A 12,765-nucleotide genomic window follows, 5' to 3' on the forward strand; every position below is an offset into this window, starting at 1 on the left:
GGAAAAGTGTGAAACATATATACTGCTTTTAAAGTCTCCAAATTCCTCTCCTAAATCACCTCATCCCTTCTCCCTAGAGATAACTGTATTTGCAGTACCCACAAATGTCTAAACCTTGTTTGGTATACTAGATTCAAATATTTCCAGCTGAACTAATACTTGGTTAACAACTGAGCCATCATTTTCTTCATTATATTACCTTCGATAAACTTTAGAGGTCTGATAGCTTACATTGTTAGTTTGAATTTGATCAAGTTCATTTACATACTAAATTTATAGAAGTGTTGTTTGCAGGGTAGAGTTCATCACAAAATTAAGTTAATAATTGCAACAAAGCACAACGGAGAATTTAAGATTAAAAATAAATTCCAGAAGAAATCCAATAGCTATTACTTAGAAATAGAATGCTTCCACATCGATAGCCACTTCTCAGAGAGACAGAGACAAAGGTATATTAATTCAAACTAACAGTGGTAGGTAAAGGTGAAGTTTATAAAAAATAGACAAATTGGAATTATTAAATATATTTGTAAAAAAACATTATATTATCTTCAAATACACAGAAAAGACTTGAACTAGTCTATCAAAGTGTTACATTAGATTTTTTAGAACTGTGGTAATTAATAAAAGAGGATTCCATTGAATACGGTTTCAAACAGTACATGTGAAAAGTGATTAATCTGAAGTGCATAAAAATATGTTATTCTTTAATTTACAACACTTTTTTAAAGGTTTATTTACCTAAGTAATCTCTACATTCAATGTGGGGCTCGAATGCACAACCATGAGGTCAAGAATCGCATGCTCTTCCGACTGAGCCAGCCAGGCGGCCCTTTCATTTACGTCATTAATTTGAACTCTAAAGAAGCATTTTGGGGGCACCTGGCTGGCTCAGTCGGTTGGCTGGGCATAACTCTTGATCTTGGCTCAAGTCGTGATCTCACAGCTTGTGGGACAGAGTTCTAAGATTTGGCTCTGCACTGGCAGCACAGAGCCTGCTTGGGATTCTCTCTCTCTGTCCCTCCACTTCCTCTGTGCACTCTCTCTCAAAATTAAAAAAAAAAAGCATTTTGCTAACCAAAAATAAGTATACTTCCAAATTAACAGGCTCTAAATTCAAGAAGTTTTAGAATACCCTGTTTGTTGCAAGGGGAAAACACTTAACTCTGATGGAGCCATCAGAGTCACGTTACCCCAAGCCAGTGATCAATTTTAGCATCATTACTGGTGGTTTAATCAGATGTTGTTACGTATCTACGTAAGACACAGCAACATAACCTACAGTGTAATCTGCTGCAAAGTGCTTAACTTGAATTTATCAAGCCTTTATATAACATTTACTTTGTAGGAAATGCAGGGAATAGAGAAACAGGTTAACTGACACCATAACGAATGGACACAAATCCAGAAGCTGAGGTGTTCTGAGGAACAACTGTCCATGTCTCCTCAATAGGGGCTTTGTTAGATTAAAAAAACAAAAAACAAAAACCAAAGGAACACATCACCCAGATGCAATGCGTGATCCTAAATTTGGTCTAGGCTAGACACACTAGCTATAAAATGTTTTTGGGGGGGTCTAGGAATATGGTCTGGCCATTAGAGGAGTTAAAATTTTCCTAAACGGAAAATTTTCTGAAATGGATAGATGGAGATTACTGAAAAAAGTAGGCTAAAAAGCCGTATAAAAAATATGCTTTCATACTCTTCTGGTATAAAAATGTGTATGTGGACACAAAAAAAGTCTACATTTTAGCAGTGATGATCTGGGGTGGTAAGAATGTGATCATGCTATTTTTGCATGTAATTTTTTCTAATTTTCTACAAAGTACATGTACTAATTCTGTAATAATAAGAGACTGTTTCAAAATACAAGTTCTATGGGAAATGTGTATGACTGTTTTATACCAATAGATCCATTCATCATGGTCTAGCATAGGAAATTAATAAGAGAAGAGACATATTATTGACACAAATAGAATGAAGGGAGGAATATATAAAAAAGGTCTCAACTTGAATTCTTAATTATTTACAATGCTTTGATTCAGTAAAGATACATTTAGCATCTTCCATGTCATTTCATATATAAAATGTTATGCATTAAAAAGGTCTTGACTTTTTCCTCACTAGAGGTATTCACAACTCTTCCAATAATTATTAGATAGCTCACTATAAAAGTGATTTTGCTACATAAGCTCACAAAGCATAAAGGATTCTAGATGCCTCTGCATAATAATCATTCTGTTTCTTTTTCATCAGTAAGGGTCAAGCTTAATGGTTTTTAGGATCACCACTATATATGCAAATTGCATTCCTACAAAATAAGCAGCCATTTTGGAACATATACATTCACACTCTGCCTCAAAGATGAGTCAATGAATGCATAATTTTTACTGAGAGGATTCAACTTCAATTGAATATGACAACAAACCCATTTCTTATTTCTTTCAAAATTCATAATGAAGTTGTATTATTTGAGAATTACTCACAATTTATTATTTTTTGAAAGTGGGGGGGGAGGGACAGAGAGAGAAAGAAAGAGAGAGAGGGAGAGAGAGGGAGAGAGAGGGAGAGAGAGAGAACGAATCCCAAGCAGGCTCTGTCCGCACTGTCAGCGCAGAGCCCAACGTGGGGCTCAAAGCCAAGATCTGTGAGATTATGACCTGAGTTGAAGTTGGATGCGTTAACCAACTGAGCAAGCCAGGCACCCTGAGAATTACTCACATTTTAAATTTAAGGCTGATCTTTTATTTTTAAAAAAAAAAATTTTTTAACGTTTATTTATTTTTGAGACAGAGAGAGACAGAGCATGAACAGGTGAGGAGCAGAGAAGAGGGAGACACAGAATCTGAAATAGGCTCCAGGCTCTGAGCTGTCAGCACACAGCCCGACGCGGGGCTCGAACTCACGGACCGTGAGATCATGACCTGAGCCGAAGTCGGACGCCCAACCGACCAAGCCACCCAGGCGCCCCAAGGCTGATCTTTTAAAAGTCCATCCTTTCTTAAAATTGAAAATTACCTGATATATTTAACCATTACTTATTTACATCAGAGTTAATTAGTTTGGAGGTTAAATGTCTGAGTTTGAAGCCTATCATACCTCCTAACTGTGTAACCTTCGATAAGCTATCTGGCCTAAGCCTCAATGCTTTAATCTATAAAATGTAGAAAATAGTATTTACCTCATGAGGTTTGTGATGAATTGGTGAGATTATGTGTAGAAACCTGCCTGTCACAGACTAAGAGCTCTATAAATATCCACGACAGTGACTGTCGCAGACTGAATCTGGAGTTCTCTCCTGTCCCTCAAGAAAGCGGATGCAGAATTGAATACGAGAGGCTAATGTCCGGTTGGGGACAAGAGCCCTGAACAGGGGTTTTGGCTCTGTATTTACTGAGCTCACAAGATATTACCCACATGGTGAACATGAGAAAACAAGACCTTACACACGTGGACACGGAAAAAACAATCAGACAGTAATCATTAACTTGTGTAAGAAGCAAAGGGTCTGGGGGGCAAGTGGGGTTTGTGATCAAAGTACCATAGTATATTGGTGTCAGATGGAAAGTACTCATGATCCCGTTACAATATCTCGGTAGCTAACCTTGGGCGTTTTTCACCCCGTGGTGGCAGCTTTCCACCCTAAGCTTTTTTGTAACCCATTTATGTAAGTAGAACCTATTTCCCCACAAGTGAATGTGACTTTCCTGAAATGTTGATCCTGTCCTATACATGCCCATAGTACTGAGAATGCTACCGCACATCGCCACACAGATGGCCAATGGCTATCTCAATCTTACTATATGTAACAGAACTAGGGCTCCCTGCCCTTCAACCCACTTCTCTCCAGGGTCCCCAACTCAGTAAAAAGCACCATTGTTAACCTAGTTACTGAGGACCTGAACCTGGAGTCCTGTTTATCCTTCTTTCCAACTACTATATCAAATTCTTACTAGCTCTACTTTCAATATATTTTGAATCCAACCAACTACTTCTCACAGGTTTACTGCTACTATGCCAGTTCAAGTCAGCACCATCTCTAGCCTGGACAATGGCAAAAGACTCTAGATACAGCTCGCTGTTTTCACTCTTGTCTTCCTCACCCGCCTCAGTCTGCTTTCCACCCAGATGCCAGAATGATTCTTTAAAATGTCAACTACGTGATGTCACTTCCCTGAGTAAGACCCTTCAATGGCTTCCCACCACACTTAGAACACAATCTAAACCCCTTTTCCTGTCCAAAAGACCCTAAGTAATTGGGTTTCTGTCTACATTCTCTTCCAGAACCTTCCTCCTCACTTACTCCGTTGTTTGCTATTCCTTGAGCATCTTCAGCTTGCCAAACAAGTCACTGCCTCTATACCTTGAGCCTTACCAGTCCTTCTGTATGAGGGATTCCTTCCCCATATAGGCATAGGGCTCTCCAGCTCACTTCTCTGCTCAAATACCAGGCTCTTCCGGAATACCATCAAAAGAAGTAGACTGATGGTGTTTTTATTAATGGCACTGTCACTACTATATAATGTGTGTGTGCATGTAAATATGTTTATGAGCTGACTCCTTAATGACTACATAAACTCCATGAAGACAGGGACTTTTGTTTTGTTCATTGCTGGATCCCCGCTGTCAAGAAGAGTGCTTGGTACCCTGCAGGTGTTAAAGAAATACTTTTCAATATATGGAGACCTTTCCTTGCGTTAAACTCATTTGGGCCTAGCCAAGTACTCCAAAAATAAGCCCTAAACCAAAAAAATAAGCAAGTGGAGTAGTTACAAAGAATTAGCTCTATATTCTATATACTTTGCAGAATTCTTACAAATCTAAGTTTGAAAACAGGGGCCATAAAATCATTCATTTTTATTCAGAAAACCTAGAAGTCTAGAAGAAAAAAAAATCCTTTCATGAGAGTGCCATAAGAAAATTAATTACTTGATTAAAATACTTGTAAGAAAGGAAGAGAAAAAAGTTTTTCCTGGTTTTATTACTAAAGGGTTCTGTATAAAGAAATTATGACAGTAGGAGATAAAACTGTTTTTAGACTCAAATTGAAAAAAGAAAAGGCACATCAGGGGTGCCTGGGTGGCTCAGTCGGTTAAGCATCTGACAGTGTAGAGCTCACCTGGGATTCTCTTTCTCTCCCTCTCTCGAAGGTGTCTGCCCCTCTCCTGCTTGCTCACTCCCCAAAATAAACAAACTTCATATATATATAAAAAAAAGTACATCAGTGTTAATAAACTAAAAAAAATAATTCCCTTACTTAGCAATTTTTTTTGCAGAAGTCCCAAACTGTGGCTCTAAAATAGCCAACTCCATGAGACTTAAATTGAAATAAATAAAGTTGCTTTAACCTATTGTAGATCTACTAGGAGCCATAGGAAAAATTTTTATCATCTTTAAATTGTTGAATTCAATCAATACAAAGCAGCACATGAATAAAGTTCCCAGCAGGAAACTCTGTGAACCTCTATCAGTTCATCTGTGCTTTTCTTACGACATCGTTTTTTTTCTTTTATTTGCAGATATGTGTGTTTTTAGACTGGGATTTCTGTCTGTGTCACCTCTGTGGTCTCCTACAGTGTTGGCACAGTGACCGTGCTACTCAGCGCAGGTTTTCTGAATGAAAGCATGATGCAGATGGGAAGTCACAGCAGTAATCACTGCATGAACCTAACAGTGCATATAGACTTAGAGGGTTCGGAATGAGCCCCATTACCGCTTTTCATAGCATATCCTCAGATGGAAAGTATAGCATTAGATAAATTTATAAACGTGGTTTCTGTCCACTCTATTTTGCTTAAAGTATTTACCACAACTAGTAACAAAGCTATCATGCGTGTCATCATTTGCTTAGTATCTGTATTTTCCACTTTCCATTCCTGAAGAAGTGTATATGCTTGGGGGTGGGGGATGGGTAAAATAGGTGATGGAAATTAAGGAATGCACTTGTTGTAATGAGCACAGAGTGATGTACAGAACCGTTAAATCATAATACCATACACTTTAAATTAATAGAATATTGTACATTAACTTGAATTAAAATAAAAACTTAAAAAAGGAAAAACAAGTGTATATGTTTGTCAAAGCCTCAGCATCTCACAATAGTGGGGCCCAAGAAATGTATTTTTTTTTTAATGTTTATTTATTTTTCAGGAGGAGAGAGACAGAGTGTGAGCAAGTAAAGGACAGAGAGAGAGGGAGACACGGAATCTGAAGCAGGCTCCAGGCTCTGAGCTGTCAGCACATAGCCCGATGCGGGGCTCAAACCCATGAACCATGAGATCATGACTTGAGCCGAAGTTGGACGCTTAACCAACTGACCCACCCAGGCGCCCTAATAACCAAGAAATGTATTTGGAATCAACAAATGCATTTAGGGTTGTGCCATCACATAATTTAAAGATGAGTAGGTCCCCTTCCCAGCTGAGTTTACCAGGCATTCATAGCTTCACAGAACTTAATAATTTGCTTTCTATTGGTTTTGGGATGCACACTTTTTCACATGCATCTTAGAATCGACATGTACAGTTTAACTGGCAGCATTTTTTCCTTCTAAGTATTACATAAAATAACACCGGTTTCAGAAATGACGGTATTTCAGAATCAATAAAACACAGTTATTGCTAATTACATCTCAATATGGAAAACATAGCAGTGCCTGGCTGGCTCAGTTGGAAGAGTGAATGACTCTGTCTTTTTTTTTTTTTTTTTAAGTTTATTTATTTATTTTGACAGAGAGAGAGATGGAGAGAGAGAATCCCAAGCAGGCTCTGTGCTGATGCAGAGCCTGATGCTGGGCTCAAACTCACAAACCATGAGATCATGACCCGAGCCAAACTCGAGAGTCAGACACTTAACCAACTGAGCCATCCAGGCACCCTGAAAGAGTGAGTGATCACTCTCGTTAGTGATCAAGTCCCACATTGGGCGTACGGGCGTAGAGATCACTAAAAAAAAATAAATAAGTTCAAAAAAGTTAAAAAAAAATATGGAAAACATAAAAATTTCAAGTACTTACGTCAATTAAATCTGAAAGATCATGAATATAATACTTGAAAACCGAGGCATTGGTTGCTTCAAGGGTTAAGAGATACTCATTCCGTGCCTTAATTGATTTTAGCTTATTTTCCGAATACTTTGCTTGTCTCTGGAAATGAAGAAGGTCCAGGTATTGGGAAAGAGAACAAAGTCACTTAGTCACAGAAACATACATGACTTTCTATTAATTTGAACAATGTATTCTACATATACAAATGAACTTTGAAGTCCTCTGAGAAAAGTACATTTTGAAACCGATTTAAAGAACTAAAAGTACCCAAGTATGTATTTGAGCTTCAGGCCCATTTGCAATGAAATCTCTTTGTTAATATTCAAGTTCTCCACGTTGTGTACTGAGTACTTGGCATTCAATACTAAATGATGTCCAGCTGTTATTACATGATTTTTATATTTTTTAAACATTTTTCATTCCTGTTGGAGGAAATGTGTGTCATTTCACAATTTATAATGTGTGTCTATCAGTTACTGCAACTGTCACCTCAATGAGGTTCTTAGCACTGTCACCTCAAGTGAGGACAGAAAGGCTCTGTAATGTTTTTACTTACTTTTTCTTTCATTTTCTCAATTTTCTTTACAGAGCTTCGCCGCTGATGTCTCTCTTCCAGTCTAATATGAAAGACCGGGTCACCGGATCTTCCAATTTGCTTTTCTTCTTGTTTCTCAGCCTCTTTCAGCTTGCTCTCTGCACTGATGCTCTCTGCATGATACATATGGTATGTTTTCATCACCTGTGAAAATGTGACCCAAATTGTTACAAGGTGCCTGTCTATAACTCAGAGAGTGAATGGAAGCCATTATATGAGGAATACGTTAAAAATATCACCTTCCAACTGGCAGGGGGAGAGCCAGATTGCTAGTCAAACAGATGAATTATGGACGATTGCGTCTACATAAAGCAAGGAGAAATATGCAAATTCACCTGCCAGGAAGAGGCACTTAGGGGATAGGCTTTGATGAAAAAGTGATTTACAGAGTCTTACACATGCTTTCAGTGCACTTGAAAAGTTCCCTTAAGCTTAAAAGTGTTCTCTAAAATCTCTGCATTATTAATCTGCAGAATAAACCATTATTCATGGATAAATTTTACCCCAACCTTGGAATTATAAAAAACTCCAAATTAGCACAGATTTTACTAAACAGTTTTTTTTGTATAAAATCTACTTGTCAGGGGCGCCTGGGTGGCGCAGTCGGTTAAGCGTCCGACTTCAGCCAGGTCACGATCTCGCGGTCCGTGAGTTCGAGCCCCGCGTCAGGCTCTGGGCTGATGGCTCGGAGCCTGGAGCCTGTTTCCGATTCTGTGTCTCCCTCTCTCTCTGCCCCTCCCCTGTTCATGCTCTGTCTCTCTCTGTCCCAAAAATAAATAAAAAACGTTGAAAAAAAAATTTAAAAAAAAAAAAAAAAAAAAAAAAAAAAGAAAAAAAAAAAAAAAATAAAATCTACTTGTCAAAATACAAAATGGAAATATTAAAGTTCGTACATACATAGTTAAAAATAATTGTTTTTCTGACCACAAAGTAATACTTTACGTTCAATGCAGAAAACATATGACACAAAAAAGAAAATATAAAAAGCACACAGAGATAACCACTGTTAAGATTTTTGGTCCAGCCACTTGGGTTTTTTTCCTATGAAAACACACAGACACACACACTTCTTTACTTGAAAATGACACGTTTCTCCTTTTAAAACATTTGTACCATACTGTGTTAACAATTTTTACTCTTCTATATCCTCTTTTCATTTGACAGATCAGAACACTTTTCTATAACACTAAATGTTCTTCTAAAAATATTTTTAAGGACTGTATAATATTTTTTAATATGACTGGGACACAGCTTGACTAATTTCCAATTGTTGAACATTTTAGGATATTTCAACTTTTTGCTTTATAAAGAAAGCTGTGCTGAAACCCTTTATATGTATCCTATTTCTTGTTTTATAAATGATACACCTAAGTTGCATTTTAATAACTTTAGGAATATATAGAAAATAAAGTTTTTAATGTATCCTTTCCATGTATGTTGTAAACTTACACAATTCTCAACTAAAATTTTTATTAAAATAAAATTTGAATCTTTAAACATTTTGATTATATTAGTTACAGAAATATTTATGCACAAAACTATATTTCCTATGGTACATTTTCAGAGAATTACAGTTAGGCAATCTGCACATTTTGGAAGTTTTGACACAAACTTCCTATTTAATACTCTGCTAATCTGAAAAAAAGTGATCTGCATAGTTATTTTCCAAAGCATTTAGAAAACAGAGATGCTTAACAAACATTTTCTCAAGTAATAAATAAGTATATTTACTCTTATAGTATCTATTATATCTGTATATAATCCTTGTTTTTTTAGATACAGAATAAAAGTCACAGATTTTCAAAGATTTTACCTAAAAATCACAGTTTTCCAATATAATTTCAATCTGCTATTTATAAGTAGAGTCAGACGTCTGGGCCAATTCTGAAACTTGTTGACTTTAAGCACATTTATACTCCTTAAAAGAAACAACATATCACAGTAGGACTCCAATGCCATGGACGTATCAAGGAACATACCAGAATTTAGCACCCAATTATCCATGGTGGCACTTTTCCATAAATTATGTCAAATTTGCATCCACATAAAATAGATTTTATTTCATTCGTGAATAACCAGAAGTTATTCAGAGCCACCTTTATAACTAAAATGTAGTTGTTAAGAAGAGATCTAAAGAGATTTTGAAGTAAGGAACTTGATATTTTTTTCATCTCAAAAGATGAATCTTAAAATAGTTTGGGAACCGGAAGCCTCACCGCAACATATTTACTTAGGTTGAAGCACATGAAGTTGCTGTTTCGGTAGGTTATATAGAAGGTAGGAAGTCAGCACTTTCTTATGGTTCAACTTAATACATACTTCCAAGGTGACGTTTTGAAAAGGAAAACATGGGGTTAATGAAGAGTTTTTACTTATTTTCATAAAATCTGATAATGTCTTTCCTTAAGAAGGTAAGCTAGCAAATCACATTACAGGCATTGTTGAACAAGAACAAAGTAAGGGCTAAAGTACAAAGCATGCAGCTTTCTCTGAGCTGTGTGTAATTGCAAAGTTGTCTGTATTTAGTAATTACCAAACCTGCCCAGGAAAAGTTTCGTTGGTTACTCCAGTTTAAAAGAAAAATAAAATAGCATTAAGAAGCAGCTGGGCAGCTGGGGAATGAAAAGGGAGTGACCCTACAGCTGGGCAAACAGCGAGGTCAATGAATTTACTACACACCTTGCATTTCTAGGCTTGGCTCTGTTTGTATACCCTGCCTGAAGCAAACCCACACACCATTTGGGTCCTGGTTCCAATTACATCTTTAAAGAGAGGGTAAAAAAAAATCTCTCTCTCTCTCTCTCTCTCACACACACACACACACACACACACACACACACACACACACACACACACACACAGTTGCTTAGCTGACTGTATTCTTCTTGCTAATACCCAGGAAGAAATGAGAACATATGACTTCCATCATAGATAGATGAAAAGGCATTCCAGACAGCCCCGGGTATCTGAGAATTATTTATTTTAAAAACATCCTGAAGAAAAGACTTGAACTCTTTCTTTATTTAGATGCTGAGGACCAGCGTAACCAAGTGATTTGCAGAAACTAAGCCTTATGAACTAAGGACACTGAGCTGGCTGCCAGCATGGTGATGCTTATAAACTAGCCTGGGTTAAAAGAAAAACATTCTCTTTTTTAAAAAAATGTTTATTTATTTATTTTGAGGGTGTGGGGAAAGAGAGACCGAGAGACCAAGAATCCCCAGCAGGCTCCCCACTGTCAGCGTGGAGCCTGATGAGGGACTTGATCAGACAAAGCATAAGATCGTGACCTGTGCCAAAATGAAGAGTCAGAGGCTTAACTGAGTGAGCCACCAAGAAGCCCCAAAAAGGAAAACATTCTTGACCTAAGGCTAGCAAGAAAAGGGTGTAAATATCCCATCATAATGTGGTTCAGTACAATAGCTGAGGGTTTTCTACCTAGTTTGATGGTAATTTCCAGAAGGAAATTTCTTTGTTCAGTTTTCCAATGTGACTCAGGGTTTCCACTATTTTCTAAAATGTTAGCAATGACAATGAATGAATTTTAAAAGTTGGGGAGAAAAACACTAAAAGCTTTTTAGAACTCTAATTGCAGATAATGAATGCAAGTACAAACTGCATTATTTAAAATGTAAGCTGTTGGCAGCAGTTAAATGTGTTTTGTATTTAAAATAAAATAAGACAGTTTTCTCTTTTTCAAAGAAGTAGAAGAAAGCTTTTATTTTTCAAAGGTGCCTTTTTTTTTTTACACATACTGCAAAGAAAATAATAGCTTCTCCATAAGCTTCATGCAAACACAGGTATTTGCATACCAAATGACATGATAGTCATATACCATTTAAATGTACTCCAATAACATATTTTCCTCTGTGAATTCTTCTCTACTAAAACCTCCTGCATAATTCTCCGTTGAACACACTCAATTTACCTCTCCTAATCCATCTTTTCTTAACTGTAGAAGAGTATCGTCAAACAGAAAGTGACCATATCATGGATTTCTTTGCACTTGTGAAATCCTATGCAAAAACTTTTGCACAGAAGCTATTAATATTTTTTTTCCTTATTGACAGAGTCATACAATGTATCCTACACTCCTCTTGTACTTTAAGTCAAAATAATTAAAATATCTATGGTAAATTTTAATATTTAGGGTCATGAATGTATCTGAAAAGTAGCCACGTGTTTGGAGAGGATCGGTGGATTAAGGCTTTATTACTTTCCGACTTGTGGCACAGAAGTGAGGAGACATGGTTCCGGGAATGGATCTACCAGTTACCAGGTACAGGGAATTTATTTTACACTTCTGCTCACCTTACAAGGTCATTGTGGACACTCAATTGTGTGTTCCTAGGTGTGTGTGTGTGTGTGTGTGTGTGTGTGTGTGTGTAACAAACTTTACTGAGTACTTACAATATGTCTGTGTACATATATAATATACACCATTAACATATATGTGTAAAATGCATATATTTAGGGAAGAAGCATTATGTAATGCTTCCTATGTGCCAGACACCATTCTGAGCATTTTATAAATAATAGCTTATTTAGTTTTTGTAAAAACACTTAGGAGGTATGTACATTTATTCTCTCTGTTATACAGAAGACACAAGAAAGGCAAAGAAAGGTTAATTAACTTGCCCAAGGTCACACAGCTGGCAAGTGGCAGCAACAGTTGAGACCTTGACAGTCTGATTCCAGATTTGGTGTTCCAGACTGCTATGTTGTAAACTTTGGTAACTCTAAAACACTGTACAAATGGAAGTCCTCTTTACCTGGGGGATAGAGCTATTCTTGGTTATATTTAGGAATAGTGGAAAAGTAGGGCTGACAGATAATTATTCATTCACTATTTGCTTGGTGCTTATTATCCATAAGGCAACGATGCCTGTAACTTTAAAGATTTGGTTTCCTACTTCTTTTTTTTTTTAATGTTTATTTATTTTTGAGAGACAGTGCATGCATGCACATGGAGTAGAGGCAGAGAGAGGTGGACAGAGGGTCCAAAGTGGGCTCTGTGCTGACAACAGAGAGCCTAACGTGGGGCTCAAATTCATGAACCGTGAGATCATGACCTGAACCAAGGTTGGATGCTCAACCAACTAAGCCACCCAGGCATCCCTTGGTT

The 12,765-nt window shown here is 37.0% G+C and overlaps 1 protein-coding gene across 4 annotated transcripts in view; it reads right to left on the reverse strand.

Moving 5' to 3' along the window:
* Positions 1-12,765, reverse strand: part of SRGAP1 (SLIT-ROBO Rho GTPase activating protein 1) — a 284,751-nt gene that overhangs the window by 85,418 nt on the left and 186,568 nt on the right. For all 4 annotated transcript variants that reach the window (XM_058742151.1, XM_058742150.1, XM_058742152.1 and 1 more), the window contains exons 5-6: positions 7,602-7,784; positions 7,016-7,144 (exon numbers count right to left, since the gene is read on the reverse strand). In XM_058742151.1, coding sequence (XP_058598134.1) covers positions 7,016-7,144; positions 7,602-7,784 — 312 coding nt within the window. The remainder of the gene's footprint in view (positions 1-7,015; positions 7,145-7,601; positions 7,785-12,765) is intronic.

This window comes from Neofelis nebulosa, chromosome 8 (genome assembly GCF_028018385.1).
Source record: "Neofelis nebulosa isolate mNeoNeb1 chromosome 8, mNeoNeb1.pri, whole genome shotgun sequence".
NCBI classification, from domain to species: domain Eukaryota; kingdom Metazoa; phylum Chordata; class Mammalia; order Carnivora; family Felidae; genus Neofelis; species Neofelis nebulosa.